The sequence below is a fragment of the Myotis daubentonii genome, chromosome 16 (genome assembly GCF_963259705.1).
Source record: "Myotis daubentonii chromosome 16, mMyoDau2.1, whole genome shotgun sequence".
NCBI lineage: Eukaryota > Metazoa > Chordata > Mammalia > Chiroptera > Vespertilionidae > Myotis > Myotis daubentonii.
The window spans coordinates 22,776,199-22,793,968 of NC_081855.1; the positions used below are offsets into that span (position 1 = coordinate 22,776,199).

The 17,770-nt window shown below is 45.4% G+C and overlaps 1 protein-coding gene across 1 annotated transcript in view; it reads left to right on the plus strand.

Moving 5' to 3' along the window:
- PITPNA (phosphatidylinositol transfer protein alpha) overlaps nucleotides 1-17,745 on the plus strand; it is a 42,080-nt gene extending 24,335 nt beyond the window's left edge. Inside the window, exons 10-12 of the mRNA XM_059669199.1 lie at nucleotides 287-409; nucleotides 13,627-13,695; nucleotides 15,224-17,745. Of these exons, the coding sequence (XP_059525182.1) occupies nucleotides 287-409; nucleotides 13,627-13,671 (168 nt within the window). The 3' untranslated portion in view covers nucleotides 13,672-13,695; nucleotides 15,224-17,745. The remainder of the gene's footprint in view (nucleotides 1-286; nucleotides 410-13,626; nucleotides 13,696-15,223) is intronic.
- Nucleotides 17,746-17,770: the final 25 nt, after the last annotated feature.

Here is a 17,770-nt window from a genome sequence, read left to right on the forward strand (position 1 = left end):
GACTCTTGAACCAAGAGGTCACCGGTTCGATTTCTGGTCAGGGCACAAGCCTGGATTGTGGGCTCGATCCCCAGTAGGGGGTATGCAGGAGGCAGCCAGTCGATGTTTTTCTCTCATCCTGCTCCCTTCCCCTCTCTCTAAAAATCAATAAAAACATTTTTTTAAAAGAATGGTTAAAAAAAACTAAAAAATAAAGTGTGGCTATTGGTTCGGTGATTATGGGGAAGGGAGCTACAACGGTGGCCTTCACCTCTTGGGTTCTAACTGAGTTCCCTCCTTTTTATAGCAAGAGAAGCGTCTGTTTACAAACTTCCACAGGCAGCTGTTCTGTTGGCTCGATAAGTGGGTTGACCTGACCATGGACGACATTCGAAGGATGGAAGAGGAGACGAAGAGACAGCTGGATGAGGTAAGTGAATGTCCACAGGAGACTCTGGGCTCTCGACTAGATAAACATGTGAAGGGGACTGTCGTGCTGGAACAGTTCACTGAGGGCACTGTTTGTGGTTCTAGGAACGTGTCAGTGTCTGCTGTGGGTAAGGCCTAATGCCAGACAATCTGGGAACTATAAGGAAAGCAGCCTGTGCTCTTGAATTTGCACCCTAGTTGAGGTCTTGGCATATCCAGAGAACAAATATGGCAGGACATGCTGAATGCCAAGTGAGTAATACAGTTGCTGCAGTGGTTCCTTAGAGCCAGTGGGGGAATCGTGCTGGGCTCCAGAGATGGAGGTGACCCTGGGAGGAGGCAGGCTGATTGTGAATACCACACACACGACCCACAGAGGACACAGCAGCACACACAGAATTAATTGCTCTATTAGGTGGTTTTGAGTCTGGAGTCTGCTCCATGAGAGCCTGAAGATCTAACGTTTGGAGATGCTGCCTGCAAGGCTCACTCTGAGGAGATCGTCATAAATAACATTACATACTCACTGAGTAAGGCACTGTTCTGAGGCTTTTATGTACACCATCTCCTGTGAACCTCACAACACCCATGAGTAGGCACCACTATGATCCCCACCCTCAGATAAGAAGCTGGAGGCTCTGAGAATTCAACACATGTGCCCAGGGTCACACAGCCTGCTGGTGATAAGGTCAGCGTTAGAGCCAGAGCTCTTAATCATTCTGTCTCTTCTCCTCCCTCTAAATGCTATTTGGGCCCTCCTTCTTGCTTGGAGCTAAAAATAAGAAAGAAAGCTCTTTTTCATAAGATCTTCCATCCATTTCTCCCTTTTTGCCTTGGGTGTGCTGGCACAGAGCCTGGGTGTCTGGCAGACATTGCTTTGCACGGCCTGTCTGGCTCTCCAGCAGGGTCTTGGGTGAGACCCAGGCCTGGGTGCTGTGGTGCCCCATACTGCATGGCAGGAGCCCGTCCTTCCTCTGGAGCCCCCAGGGGAGTTGTTCTTAACTCCAGGATGCCACTTCCTGGGCTGATCACTGGTTAAGTGGTATGCTGAGTTAGTTCCTCTTGAAGGCAGATGTTTTGGTTATTCATTCAGCTACATTTGGCAGGAAGTGGTAGGATTTTGGACACAATTTCTGATTCTTTGGCTAAGGATCTTCAGAAGTGGTAGAATTTAACATCCAGGGCTCTGGCCATTCTGACTATATAAGAGAGGCCTGAGTTTTTTGTCACCCTCATCCTGACAAAAAGAAAAGAAAAAGTTGCTAAATGGATCACAGAGCCTTCGGGGCTTTGGTCTGGAGCTTCAGTCACCCACTGTCTACCAAATGGCAGCCTAAAGTACACAGGTTCATGGAAGTGCTTGCAGGCAGCCTTTGCTGTGGGTAGAATTTGCATTCTTGGGCCTGGGAGAACTTGCCAGAGGATCTACTGGATCTGCCTCCCTCAGATCGGAACTTTGAGAGCCTTCATCATTAGGGAGTTCTTTTTTAACTCCCGCCCCTTTTCTTTGCATGTTTCTTCATTCTCTGGAGGACTGTGCCAAAAGCTTAGATGACCCCTCTCCTCCAGGATGACTACAAATGCAGGAACCCCTGTTTGGAATTGGAATTTTAAAAATCGTTTGCAGAGGAAGAGAAAGCAAAGCCAAATCCATGTTACAGTGTAACATATTTTGACCCTGTTAGCAACTGTACAATACCTTTTTTTATTTATTTTTAAAAAATATGTATTGATTTTATAGAGAGGGGAAAGGGAGAGAGAGACAGAAACAATGAGAGAGAATCATTGATTGACTGCCTCTTGCATGCCCCTCACTGGGGACCAAGCCCGAAACCTGGGCATGTGCCCTGACTGGGAATTGAGCCAGCAACCTTTTAGTGCATAGGATGAGACCCAACCAACTGAGCTACACAGGCCAGGGCTCTTTTATAATTTAAAAACATTTTTTAATTGACTTGAGAGAGAGAGAGACAGAGGGAGGGAGGGGGGAGGGGGGGGAGGGAGGGAGGAAGGAAAAGAAAGAAGTGGAGAGAAAATATCAAAATATCAAGCAGCTGCCTCCCGCATGAACCCTGACCAGGGATCAAACCCTTCACCTTTTGGTGTATGGAATAATGCTCCAACCAACTGAGCCACGGCTCCAAGGATATTTTTTCCAGTGATTTTTAGAGAGAGTGAAAGAAACACCAATTTGAGATAGAGACATTGATTGGTTGCCTCCTGTATGTGCCCGGACTGGGGATGGGGATCGAACTTGCAAGAACCTGCAACCCAGGTAATGTGTGCTTAACTGGGAATCAAACCTGTGATCCTTCATTGCATTAATCATTAAGAAAACCAGCCAGGGCACTATGTTTTGTGGGGTTTTTAAAATATATTTTTCTAGAGGCCCAGTGCACGAAATTCGTGCAAGTGTAGACCTTCTTTCCCCTGGCTGCTGGCACCCGGGACCCAGGCTTCCCTCGCAGCCCCAGCTTCATCCCGAAGGTCATCCAGAAGGTTGTTTGGAAGGACATCTGGTCTAATTAGCATATTATGCTTTTATTATTATAGATTGATTTCAGAGAGGAAGGGAAAGGGAGAGAGAGAGAGAGAGAGAGAAACATCAATGATGAGAATCATTGATCATCTGCCTCCTGCACACCCCCTAGTGGGTATTGATCCCACAACCCAGGCATATGCCCTTGACCAGAATCAAACCCAGGACCCTTCAGTCTGCAGGCTGATGCTCTATCCACTCAGCCAAACCAGCTGGGGTTTTGGTTTTAAGTACTTTTTCTTTTTTCCTACATGCATTATCTTCCTTTTCTAAAGCTATAGTTTTATTTTTATATTTGGTTTTTGAGGTGTCTCTGCTCCAGAGAATAGTCTTTGTTTCCTCATAGCTCCTTTTTCTTGTTGTACTCTGTGTTTTGCATTAAGGACTTTCCTCCAATGGCTGGTGGTCCTTGGCCACATTTAAGAACAAAGCTGTATAGTATTGTGACTCTACTGTGCATCTTGGGCAACTAATTACCAAATGAATTATGTCATAATAACAGATTTTAATTCTGCATTATTTGTGAGTTTAAATGTTTGTTGCCCAGATGTTATGAAAGAATAAAGCTTTAAGAAATACTAATTAACTTAGCATGAAGATACTCATACTTAAGAATGACAGTTGTTGCCCTGGCTGGTTTGGCTCCGTGGATAGAGCATCAGCCTGTGGACTGAAGGGTCCTGGGTTCAATTCCAGCCAAGGGCACATGCCCAGGTTGCAGGCTTGATCCCCAGTGGGAGCGTGCAGAAGGCAGCCAATCAATGATTCTCTCTCATCAATGATGTTTCTATCTCTCTCTCCCTCTTCCTTTCTCTCTGAAATCAATAAAAGAAACATTTAAAAAAAAAAAAAAGAACGACAGTTGTTGCCCAGCCAGTGTGGCTCAATTGTTGAGCGTTAACCCATGAACCAGGAGGTCACGGTTCGATTCCCAGTCAGAGCACATACCTGGGTTGCAGGCTCGATCCCCAGTAGGGGGCATGCAGGAGACAGCCAATTAGTGATTTCTCATTGGGTTTTTTAAGCATTTTCTCATTATTGTTTCTACCTCTCTCTCCCTCTCCCTTTCTCTCTCTGAAATAAAAAAAGAAAGAAGGTTGTTGAAGTTAGATACCTGTTTTCCATTGAATCAGGTAAAGAGAACTGATGAATATATTACAGACATTTTTTATCAGGTTGATGAAAACAGTAGTCTGAGACATTGAAGACATCACTATTCAATTGCTATACTGTTAATTTCTCTGTAGTTCAATGCTTTTATGGTAACAGTACTCTGAAGAATATACAAGTAAGAATCTAATATAGTGTAAAGGGAGGTGCATTTGGGAAAATTGCCAAGACACTACTGTTGTGTATAAATTCCCAGGTGCTGACTTTGCTGTGGTAGGAAGAGGGCTGGTTGCTTGACTGTGAGAACTGGGGGAGGGGATGCCAGGGCTGAACTGTTCTTTCTGTTGTTGTTCTTTTTTTTATATATTTTTATTAGAGGCCCGATGCACAAAATTCGTGCAAGAGTAGGCCTTCCTTCCCCCGGCTGCCAGCACCGGCTTCCCTCTAGCACCCCGGACCCGGGCTTCCCTCGCAGCTCCGGCTTCATCCGGAAGGTTGTCCGGAAGGACATCCGGTCGAATTAGCATATTACACTTTTATTATTATAGATTGAGAAGAATGGAGAGGGAGAGAAAGATAGAAACATCAATGATGAGAGAAAAACTGATCAGCTGCCTCCTGCATGCCCCCTACTGGGGATTGAGCCCGAAACCCAGGCATATGCCCTTGACCAGAATTGAACCCAGGACCCTTCAGTCCACAGGTTCACACTCTATCCCCTGAGCCAAACCAGCTAGGACTGAACTGTTCTTTATTTGGACTTTCAAACAAGTCACCTGTTTCCAACTCTACCTCCACTCCCACCTTCAGAGGTGCTGCCAGTTCCTGAGCCTTTGGAAAGCCTACAGCACAGACTGGCCTGCTCCTCCCTGGCTCCCTCCTCACAGGCATCTAGGTGTCAGCTCAGGCTCCTCTGAGAATTAGTCACTATTACATCTATTCTTCATTTTCCAGAATGTTGTTACTATCTCTAGCTGCTGTTGTCTCCTCTGTTCTTATTGTCTTCATGGCTTTATACCTTTATCCTTTTACTGTCGTTTTATTTGGGTTTGGGGGAGGAATAGCAATAAATGCATGTATTCAATCTCCCATGATTCACTGCAAGTTTGCAATAGGAATTATAATTTTTTTTAATCCTCACCTGAGGATATGTTTTCATTGATTTAAGAGAGAGAGGGAGAGGGAAGGAGAGAGAGACATCGATGTGAGAGAGAAACATTAATCGGCTGCCTCCCATACAAACCTCGAATGGGGATCAAACCCACAACCTGGGCACATGTTCTGACCGGGAATGGAACTGTTGACCTTACGGAGTGTGGGACTACACTTAAGTAACTGACCCACACCAGTCAGGGCTATAACTGTTAATCTTTTTCTCTTTCTTTATTTTTATAACTTATTCTTTAAATCAATGCATAGTAGTCTAGTGTGGGTAGATATTTTGGTGAGTTATGAGGGGTCACTGTAACGCCATAGTCACCACTGCTTTAACTTTTGTCTCTGACGTACCCATCATTCTTGGATGAGGCTCAGTTTGAGAAACGAGGGATCAAGAGATTAGTCCTTTGCCCTAAAAAGAAACATGTCAGGAAATGTGACCCTGTAGTAAAGTGATCTTTCTCTCTCCCTCTTTACCTCCCTCCGTATACCCTGCCTCTCTCCCTTTTTCTCCCTCTCCCCTCCTCTTGCTCTCTTAAGAGACTCATAATCATGAAAGTGGGAGGAGGCACCTTAAAGGTGATTTAGTCCAGTGGTCGGCAAACTGCGGCTGGCAAACCGCGGCTCGCAAGCCACATGCGGCTCTTTGGCCCCTTCAGTGTGGCTCTTCCGCAAAATACCAGCTCTTCCACTAAATACCGACTTCTGCGCATGGGCCACGAAGTTTTAATCGCACTGTACGTGCGCGCCCACACGTGGTATTTTGTGGAAGAGCCACACTGAAGGGGCCAAAGAGCCACGTGTGGCTCGCGAGCTGCGGTTTGCCGACCATGGATTTAGTCAATTATATGTCTAGTGCTCAAGTCCTCTCCACAGCCTCCCACCAGCTTGTGCTTGATCACCTCTTATGTGGGGAACTCCTGTCTCCTAAACATAGTGGTAATAAAAGCATTTTTGTTATTACTAGAAACTGACATTTATTGAAGTCTTACTGTGTGGCTTCATGTGTAGTAAGAGTTTTGCATGTATTTATGTCATCAAATCTTGATGGCAACCTGTGCCATAGGTACTATTTATTTTATAGACAGAGAAACTGAGGCTCAAAGAAGCGAAGGGTACCCTCTGGTTCACTGAACCCACTGCCTCCTGGGCCTTTGGCCATTAATTCTGTAGATAATGAACCTGGGAGAGGAGAACTCATTTTAAAGTTTTTAAGAAAATTCGTTTCCCTATTTACTTGACTATCTAGAACATTTACTGAAAAACACTAAAGATTCTGTGCACGTGATTAAGGTTCTGCTGAGGGCCCTGGCCAGTGTATCTCAGTTGGTTAGAGCATCGTCCCGTGCACCAAATGGTCACAGGTTCAATTCCTGGTTAGGGTATGTACCCAGATTGTAGGTTCAATCCTCAGTCAGGACACTATGGAAGGCAACTGACCGATATTTCTCTCTCACATCAGTTTCTCTCTCTCTCTCCCTCTCCCTTTCTCCATCTCTAATATCAATGAAAACATACCCTTGGGTGAGGATATGAAAAGAGGGCCCTGGCCATATAGCTCAGTTGGTCAGAGCATCGTCTTGATACACCAAGGTTGCGGGTTTGATCTGGGTCAGAGCACATATAAGAATTAACCAATGCCGAAACCGATTTGGCTCAGTGGATAGAGCGTCGGCCTGCGGACTGAGGGGTCCCGGGTTCGATTCCGGTCGGGGGCATGTGCCTGGGTTGCGGGCACATCCCCAGTAGATGTGCAGGAGGCAGCTGATCGATGTTTCTCTCTCACCGATGTTTCTGGCTCTCTGTCTCTCTCTCTTCCTCTCTGTAGAAAATCAATAAAATATATTTTAAAAAAAAAAAAGAATTAACCAATGGCCCTAGCTTGTTTGGATCAGTGGATAGAGCATCGGCCTGAGGACTGAAGGATCCCGGGTTCAATTCTAGTCAAGGGCACATGCCTGGGTTGCGGGTCTTGATCCCCGGTAGGGTGCATGCAGGAGGCAGCCGATTAATGATTCTCTCTTATCATGGATGTTTCTATCTCTCTCTCCCTCTCCCTTCCTCTCTGAAATCAATATTTTTTTAAATCAACCAATGAATGCATAAATAAGTGGAACAACAAATCAATGTTTTTCTCTCTGTGTCCCTTCCTCTCTTTCTAAAATCAATAAGTAATATTTTTTAATTACTAAAAGAAAATCAGATTCTGCCACAATTTTCCCCCCAGCCTTCCCTGTGGGCCTTCCTCTCTAAGTCCCCGTCAGCTCCATGAGTCTTCTAATTCCTCCATAATCTTTCCCTTCTGGACTTGGTCCTTCTGGTCCCCCTCTGAGCCTTCCTGTAGTCCATCTCCCAATTCATGTGCTTGCATGTGAATGTGCCTGTCCCTTTCACATCACCTGAATCTTAGTGCAGAGGGCCCTTGCTTCATCCTATGGCTTTTTGACTGAGGGACCACCATCAGGTTTAGATTTTAAGTCTTAAACTCTGGGTTTCTTACCCAGAGAATATATAAGGGTTCCTATGCAGTGAAGTACCTTGCAGAACACTACACCTAGTTTCCAGTTTGGAATTGTGGTAAATACAGGGTGGGGCAAAAGTTGGTTTATAGTTGTTCGTGTGGCAAATAATACAATTAGTAATACAAGAATAATCTCCATGTTTCATGTACCACACTCCAACCTACTCACAACTGTAAACCTACTTTTGCCCCGTCCTGTATAAGTTCTGAGGGTTAGGCTGATAAACGGAAACCACTTGGTACCTAGCTCACCTGCTGGGCCATGGAAGATTAGAATCCAAGAGTCCCATCGTGTCTGTAGAAGACAGAACTAGGACTTTGAGGCTGAGGGACCCCTACAGGTGGAAGATGCTGCTGTTCTGTGGGACCTAAATTCCCTCGGACCGGCCTGGCAATGACTGACCCCAGGGCAGACCACCCAGAATGCTCCACAGCATCTTGAAATAAGGAGTAGCTTTATTTTCTTTTAAAATGCAGTTTCAGCCAAAACCAGTTTGGCTCAGTGGATAGAGCGTTGGCCTGCGGACTGAAGGGTCCTGGGTTCGATTCCGGTCAAGGGCATGTACCTGGGTTGCGGGCACATCCCCAGTGGGGGATGTGCAGGAGGCGGATGATCAATGTTTCTCTCTCATCTATGTTTCTGACTCTCTATCTCTCTCCCTTCCTCTCTGTAAAAAATCAATAAAATATATTTTATAATGCAGTTTCATTTTTCAATATTTAAGTAACATATAGGCATTAAATATTTTTGTGAAAAGTAGAAAGAAAAAAAAATCAATGTACTCAGCATTTAAAGACAACCACTGGAAACATTTTCCTGCATTTCTAAGTTTTTCTACACACTTTAAAAAATTTTATGAGAGTGAGAGAGAGAGATAAATTTTGTTGTTCCACTTATTTGTGCATACATTGGTTGATTCTTGTATGTGCCCTGACCAGGGATTGAACTCACAACCTTGGTGTATCAGGATGATGTGCCAAGCAAGCTGGCAGCCGAGGGATTTCTACACACTTATTTAGTTATGATTGTATTACATGTGCCAGGTGGTCATCTTACCTTTTTTCTGAACATTATAATGAAGCATTTTCCCACTAAAAAACTTCTTTACATGCATCTTTCTGACTGCAACATACATGTTACTCTGTTCTCTGTCATTTACCCTATTTAAATTTTCCTTCGTGTTGTTTACAGGTTCTCACTGTTATAAATAATGCTGTGGTGAACATTTTTGTGCAGTGTTTTTTTAAAAAAATATATTTTATTGATTTTTTACAGAGAGGAAGGGAGAGGGATAGGGAGTTAGAAACATCGATGAGAGAGAAACAATCAGCTGCCTCCTGCACACTCCCCACTGGGGATGTGCCCGCAACCAAGGTACATGCCCTTGACTGGAATCGACCCAGGACCCTTGAGTCCGCAGGCCGACGCTCTATCCACTGAGCCAAACCGGTCAGGGCTTTTGTGCAGTTTATTGTTTTGTTTTGTTTGGTAATTAGGATTATTTCCTCAGAATAAATTCCTACAAATGGAATTATAAGACTCTTGCTATTTATTGCCAACTTGCTTTCCCAAAGGGCTGAACCTATTTATAGAGAGAGGCTTTCTAAACAGGTTCTAAAAACAATTCCACATGTGCCTCATATCTGTGTTACGTAGGGATTGCTAATTGGCTCATGGTTACTTTTTAGTGTCTTAAGCTGATGTGTGTGTGTGTGTGTGTTTTTTAAACTAGCTTTGTTTTTTAACAACTTTTTGTTTTGAGATAAGTGTAATATTCACATGCCAATTATAAGAAATAAGAGAATTCTGTTTCTTCCAATGGCAGTATCTTGCAAAACTATAGTGCAACATCACAAAACTTTTACTATTTTTTAGGTCAAAGGAGTGTTTCATAATGTTAAAAGCAATTTTCAAAAGATCTAGAAAATATTTAAAAATACAAATCCATATAAATAAATAAAATAGATAAATTAAAGTCCCTTTCCTCCAACCCCTGGCCTCATTCCTAGAGGAAACCACTGTAGAGGGGGGGAAAAACCCAAGTAGAAGTTTCTATTTTCATGTTTCTTGTGTGTGTGTGTGTGTGTGTGCGTGCGTGTAGTATAGTGGCTTGATCCAAGGAATACTACAAACTTCAGATAAAATCTCTGTCACTTAGGCCCCAGGAAACACAAAATAAGCATTCTTAAGGCATCTATCAACACTAATAAAAGAGAAAAATGGTAATTGGCGTACGAGCTACCCTTTTCATTGGCTAATCAGGGCTATATGCAAATTAACTGCCAACTAAGATTGGCAGTTAACTGCCAACAAGATGGCAGCTAATTTGCATATGGAGGCACAATGCAGGGAGGCGAAAGGGAAAGCAGGAAGAAGCCCCCTGCCACTGACAGTGATCGGAAACCCAGCGGGGAGCTAAGAGTTGGGGGGCAGGGCAAAAGCGGCCCTGGGGCCGCCTTTGCCCTGCCCCCCAGCCATGATCGGAGAATCAGGTGCCTTTTCCGCCCTGGCCAGTGATAGCAGGAAGTAGGGGTGGAGCCAGCGATGGGAGCTGGGCACGGTCGAAGCTGGTAGTCCCAGGAGCTAGGGGTCCCTTGCCTGGGCCTAAAGCGAAGCCCACGATCGTGGGGCTGCTGCAGCTGCAGGTCCCCGCTGCCTGGGCCGGATGCCTAGGCCAGAGGCGTCAGGCCTGGGCAAGGGGCCGATCCTGCGATTGGAGGGTGATGGGGGTCAATGCCTGAGGGCTCCCAGTATGTGAGAGCGGGCAGGCTGGGCTGAGGGACACTCCCCCCACACACACACCCAGTGCACGAATTTCGTGCACCGGGCCCCTAGTATATATATAAAAGCCTAAGTGACCATTATGACCGGTCACTATGATGATGCACTGACCACCAGGGAGCAGATGCTCAATGCAGGAGCTGCCCCCTGGTGGTCAGTGTGCTCCCACAGGTGGAGCACCACTCAGCCAGAAGCTGGGCTCACAGCTGGTGAGCACAGTGGCAGTGGCGGAGCCTCTCCCACCTCTGCTGCAGGCGGGTGGTAAGGTGTGAGGGGTCCTGGACTGCAAGAGCCCCGGACTGTGAGAGGGCTCAGACCGGGCTGAGGAACACCACCCCACCCCCACCCCAGTGCATGAATGTCGTGCACCAGGCCTCTAGTAAGAATAAAATAATGCATTTTTATTTCCGTGGCACCCTGGTGGGGCACCTTGTCTCTGAGAGTAGGGAAAATTATCAGGTTCCCTGATGGGAAGTTGCATCTTATTTCAAGCAGTGGGAAAACAGGACCTGGCTTTGCGTTAGCATTGAACTCTCAGGGTATACAGGGATCTAGGTGAGGCCCAAGGAACTTTGCTCCCATGATACTAAATTACTTGTCTAATTATTGAAAATGTATGTGATCTTTAATGAGCTGACATTTAATAAGCATGTGTTTGGTTTTTTATTATTGATTTCAGAGAGGAAGGGAGAAGATAGAAACATCAATGAAAAGAGGGTATCATTGATCGGCTGCCTCCTGCACGCCCCACACTGGGGATTGAGCTCACAACCCGGGCATGTGCCCTGACCAGAATCAAACCGTGACCATAGGTTCATAGGTCAACACTTAACCACTGAGCATGCTGGCCAGGCAACATTTTTGTCTTTTTAAAACTTTTTAATTTCAGACTTCTAGAAAATGGCAAGAATACAATACTCCTTTATCCAGAGACTCCATTCCTTTAAAGCAGGGGTGGGGAACATCTGGCCATATTAGGCCTGTGAAATCATGTGGTCCGGCCCTGCCAAGGTATTAGGATGAGTTAGATGTTTCACCAACTATAGCAGGCTCATTTTTTTAAAATGTTTTTATTGATTTTATTTTAGAGAGAGAGGAAGGGAGACGGCTGGAGAAATAGAAACATGGCTAAGAGAAACATCAATTGGCTGCCTCCTGCATGCACCCCACTGAGGATTGAGCCTGCAACCCGGGCATGTGCCCTGACTGGGAATCAAACCAGTGACCTCTTGGTTCATGCTCAACCACTGAGCCAGGCCAGGCTAATGTTTAAGTTGATAATGTTGTATGGCCTGCGAATGATGTTATAAATATCCAAATGGCCCTTGGCAGAAAAAGGGCCACCCCTGCTTTAGAGCAAAGGATACAACCCAGGACCACACACTGCAGCCTTCTAGTCTTTCAGCCTAGTGATATTCCTGTTTTTCCTGGGCATCTGTGACCTTAACATTTTTTAGGGTTATAGGCTAGTCCAGCCGTGGGCAAACTACGGCCCGCGGGCCGGATCCGGCCCGTTGGAAATGAATAAAACTAAAAAAAAAAAAGACCGTACCCTTTTATGTAATGATGTTTACTTTGAATTTATATTAGTTCACACAAACACTCCATCCATGCTTTTGTTCCGGCCCTCCGGTCCAGTTTAAGAACCCATTGTGGCCCTCGAGTCAAAAAGTTTGCCCACCCCTGGAGTTATTTTGTGAATGTCTCTCAATTTGGCTTTGTCCAGTGATTCTGCACGATTAGACCCAGTTTATGTCTTTTAGACCAGAATGTCAAAGATTCGGTGTTGTTTTCATTGTATTCTATCCTTCTGTCTAGTTACTGGTGAGGTTACTTACCTTTGTTCACCTGAAGCACAACAGGGTGTCCCAGGCTGGCCTTGTTCTTTCCATGACTCAACCCTGGAATCAGCCATATCTCCCAGAAGCCCTGGTTCCTTTTAGTGGTAGGAGGTGTGTGGCTGCTAGGTGTGCTCATTACTATTGGGGTGTTGGTGCTCCCAGGCCTTCTCATAGGACAGAGCTAGGGAACTTTTACATTTACATTTATTTCTGTATCTACCGTACATATTATGTTCATACAAAATACCCGCAATTCCTACCTATCCCACAGGGGGTAAGTTTTTGTCTTTTTAAAAATATGACAGTGCCCTTATCCTTCACAGATCTGTCATGTTGGAAACTCTTGAATTCGTTGAACCCTTAGGAAGTAATATAGTAACAGTTGTTAATTTGGACAACTAAAGTTACAGGAACAATAATAATTTAAAGATATTATTCAGGAAAGTGAGTTTTGAGCAAAATCTACAGAAAACAGGCTTTCTAGGTATAGCTAAGAGCCTACTCAAAGATGTGTCTGAAAATAGACTCCTGTTCGGAGCAGAGGATCTTTGCTGTGGGCTATGAGAAGTGAGGCTTGTCAGATTGACTGATTTTATGACTCACTTATGGTCCATCTCCTTTAGGTTCTGATTGATCAGGTCTGGGACCCAAGAATCTACAAGTAACCCAGGCAATTCTCTATAATAATAAAAGCATACTATGCTAATTAGACTGGACAGCTGAACAACCTTCCAGACGAAGCCGCGGCTGCGAGGGCTGAGCCCCTTGCATGAATTTCGTGCATCGACCTCTAGTTTTTCTCATGTTTGAGGAAACTCTTACCTACATTGGGGAGGACCAGGAGAATTTTTTTTTACCATGCCCATGTTCCACATGGACATACAGGGGGGGCGGGGGTGTGTGTGAACACAAAACATGGGTTTGAAATGTGGCAGGAAATATATTTTGAGGATGTTTCCCAGTGGAGAACTACCACTACTGGGGTAGAATCCCTGCAATTTGTGTCGGTATTAAAGTTTTAGTGAATAAAATGTAACTCTGAGGAGGGCTGTAGCTTAAAAGTCCAGATTCTTCAGAGCTTGTATATGTACAAATGCTACAGAATAGCATTTGGAACAGAGAAATAATAGATAACACGCGTTAGCTTTGGCTCTATGTGTGCAGAACTCTATTCTTCTGATTGACTCTATCTGTTGGCAGGATGTATCTGTGGTGGAGTTCCATCAGCAGCAAGAGGCTTCAATTTTTGTTGCTTTTTCTGTTTCAGATGAGACAAAAGGACCCAGTGAAAGGAATGACAGCAGATGACTAAAGCCACTCCACTCCCTTCTGCACTGTATGTACCCAGTTTCTCACTGTGTATGTCACAGGTGCTAAAATCAGTTTGGGTCCTCAAGGCCTCAGCGGCTCACTCTGGAGTCAGAAAACCAACTTCATTCTTCATCCTACTCTCTAGGAATCATGATGACTGTCACAGGCTTGTCATGCTTTTGGACTTCCACTGAAAGAAATTATGATTGTTGGTACATTTCAGGGACAAAGAACTATCCAGAAAGAGAGGCAGGGTAGTAAGACAGGATGGGATGGGGGCGGTGGGTGCAGAATTGAAGCTTCTCTGCAACTAATTACTCTTCCTCTCCTAACTTGAGCCATTTCAAGTTGAAGCTAGCATTCTAGGGCACTCTCTTTACCCCCCCCCCCCCCCCCAGTGCCAGAGCAGTTCCTAACTCCCAACTGATCGCATCCCCTGCCCACCCCACCCCGAAAGTCTGTTGGTGTTCATTGTTGTGTCTGGTGCTTTATTTCCTTCCTTATACCCCCTGATCCCATACTAAGTAGCTGTCCTCATCAGAGGTAGCATCTTTCAAAAGCGTGGAGAGTATTTCTGCCCACGCTGTAGGACCAGAATGGGATGTCCCTTGTTTCATATTGTTACTCTCCCCTAATTCCCTTCCTTCTAATTGCTCCCAGTGCTCTACACATATCCAGACCTGCTTTTCTAGAAGCTCAGAGGGGTTTGGTCATGGAATGAAAAACCTGACCTTGTAGCTGAGTACTGACCCATGAACCAGATCACAGTTTGATTCTTGGTCAGGGCACATGCCCAGTAGGGGTTGTATAGGAGGCAGCCAATCAATGATTTTCTCTCAACATTGATGTTTCTATCTCTCTCCCCCTCTCCCTTCCTCTCTGAAAACAATAAAAATAAATAAATAAATATATATATATATATATATATATATATATATATATATATATATATATATTAAAAATACCACACAGCCCTGGCTGGTTTTGCTCAATGGATAGAGTGTCGGCCTGTGGACTGGAGGGTCCCGGGTTCGATTCCAGTCAAGGGCACATGCCTGGGTTTTGGACTCACTTCCCAGTAGGGGGTGTGGAGACAGCAGATCAATGATTCTCTCTCATCATTGATGTTTCTGTCTCTCCCTCTCCCTTCCTCTCTGAAATCAATAAAAATATATTTTAAAAAAAATAACACGCACACACACACACACATACAAAACCTGGCCTTGTTCTCCATCAGTCTCTGAGAGATCATTTTATCAAATAAAAACTGGCTGTCCCCTAGCACTAGGAGGCCTGGGGTGGGAGGGATGCTGGCAGTGATGCAAACCTCTCCCTGGCACATGTGTCAGCATGAGAACTGGGAGATCAGAGTAGGATTAAGTGGATTGTTACAATGTCAGCTTCTCAGTCACTGCTTGAACCTTACTTCTGTCTCTCCCTCTAGCCCCCACCACACCAACTGGCAACCTTCCCCCTTTTGAAATTCCCCAATCAATGATTTACAGTGTTTGTTTTCCTTTGTTGCTTCCTTAATAATTGTATTTCTCTTCTAGTTTTGCAAGACAGTGGTCAACAGGAAGGCCCAGCAGCTCCACCCTCCCGAGTGACAGGCCATCTTCGGACGCAGCCTTTCTGTGCCCATTCTTCAGGCAACTTTCGATCCCTTACTATAGCTAATTCTAGATGCCCTTGAATATTGTGAACAAATAGACCCTCTGGTATTATGAAGCCCGTGTGCAGGAGCCTGCTCCTCTGAGATATGTGGCGTGGAGGTTGCTGTATTTACAGCTCCTCCCTCTCCAGCCATTGTGTTCTCAACCCATTTCTGTGTGCCCCCCCTTTATTTTCAAGTGACATTGTTAGTCTTTCAAAATAGCTGCCTTTTGTGATGTGGTGATTTAATCGATTTAAGTTTGTTTGTTTTCAGCCTTGGGATAAACTGAGGTATTTTGCTTCCTGAACAGATCTTTGCAATTTTGAGTGCTCACCTGGGGATGAGTCAGAAATAGTTTTCCCCCTAGTTCCACAGAAAAGCAGTGTAGCTTCTTAACTCTGACCTCCGCTCCCAATAACCCATTGTTAGAGTGCTCTAAGCACCAAAGAAATACCCAAGGCCCAGCCAGCCTCTGCTTTGAAAATTTAACAAATACAAATAACCCGTCCCAGGCACTGCACCTCTGGTCACTAGTCTTAGGAATACCTATGGGTTCTCAGCCCGCCTGTTGCCCACTCCGTCTTTGTCTCTGCAGAGTCCGTAATATGCCAGGGCCAGCTCTCCACCTGGAGGGGCCTGTCCAGTGTGACCCTTAGAATCGAGCCTGCCCTATATATACTAGTCTGCCCCCCGAGGAGCTCTGTATGTCCATGCTCCTCTTCCCATTTGGGCTGGTGCTGTCACTCAGCAATAATCCTCTTTTTTCTGTGCTTTCTTAGATTCTTGTCCTCTGTCTTTGAGGCTGGTCAGGACACAAGAGTCCTGATCTTTTCATGCTGCACAAAATGAGCATGCAAATAGCTTCTTCCCAGCCGAACATGTTCCCTCTTGTCTCCAGTTGCTGGAAAGGATTTGGGAATCAAGAACTCAGTTCATCCTGCCCCCAAGCTGAGTTTTGTCCTGGACAATCAAAAGCAAGTAGTGACCACAGTACAGAACTCTACCAAAGTAGGCCAGTGAGAGTGTCCAGGTTCCAGGGGAACAAAAGCCACTGAGCGCTTCAGACTTTCCTACAACTTGGCAGAACCTGGGTATGCCTTCCCCATGGGAGAATCTGAGAGAGCTGTGGTGTCACCTAACACTTCCCAAACCCTGTGAAGTAATGTTGGCCAAGTGTATAGTGATCCAAGCCCATGCTAGCCTGGGCACAGCTGCTAATGAGAGAAACCAAATCTCTGTTGGGAGAGAAGTGGGATGGGAAAATTTATCCTCAAATTTTTGTTCATTTGTTTTGCCTTATTTCTAAGTGCAATAAGGGAGTCTCTCACAGGACTGTACCTGTGACATCCTGAAGGATGCTTCCCTGTGGCCCTCCTGGGGCAAAGGTGGACAGACTCAGACTCCTCAGAATGGTTAGCTCTGACCTTCATCGAGGCCTGTTACACCTTCCTTTTCGTGCCCTCACCTTGTGGGGTCGATAGTAGTAAGGGATTTGGTGTGCAGTTCAGTTGGTTACTAACATCCCAACTGCTAGTAGCCTTTATTTTGACTGGAAAAATTGAAGAGGCGTTCCTGTTGGAGAAATGTGAATGTTCTCCTACAAGCACTGCATTAGCTATAACTATATTTGTGCTTAACATTCCCCTTCTTCATCAATGAAGTGAGGTCCAGATGTGGGTAATCCTGGGAAACAACTGGTAATACTCTGGGCAGTTGTTTAGGTGGTCTGAGGGTCAGATGTTAGTCTTCTTCCTTCCGCTCCTCTCTGAGATTCACACGTATCACTCCCGCTCTGGTGGGGACTCCCTCTTTATCTGCCTGTTCTCTGTTGCCCAGTTTGAAAGCATCCACATGAGCTGAGCTAGAATTTCCTGGAGTCGGTTAGGTCTGGGGCTGCAGCCCATACAAGCATAAGGAGGGATTTCTCCGGTGTGTTCCATCCCCACAGATAGTGCTGCTGCTGGGCAACAGTGTAGTCCTCTAAGTATCCCCTTTCCCTCTTCACACCCCCCAAAGTGGCTAGTCCTCAGAGGGGCTTATGATGACTGACAGCTCCAGGGTAGTGCCTGAGGATGTGCCCCGCCCCTCCAGATCAGCTGCTTCCTTTCATGTCCAGGGTCACAGCCCCGGCTGGAAGCAGCAGTGCCTCTGTGGGAGGGGCGCTGGGCTGTGCCCTTCTCAGAGAGAGGTCAGGGACAGGTCAGTATTGTGGGCAGGCGTGGATCTTCCCAAGTTCTCTTACAGTCCCTACTGGGACTCCCTGACTTACTTTGGTTGGTTTCTAGTGCTACTTCTTTTACAAAATACACTTTGTAGACTTGATTAGATTACTTTATTTAATGTGAGTTTGTGCCTTTTTGTCTCAATCTTCCAATACAGGTATATTGGGGGGAAAGCAGTCTAATAAAATGCTAGACAGAGCTTCACGGAGTCGAACTTATTGGTG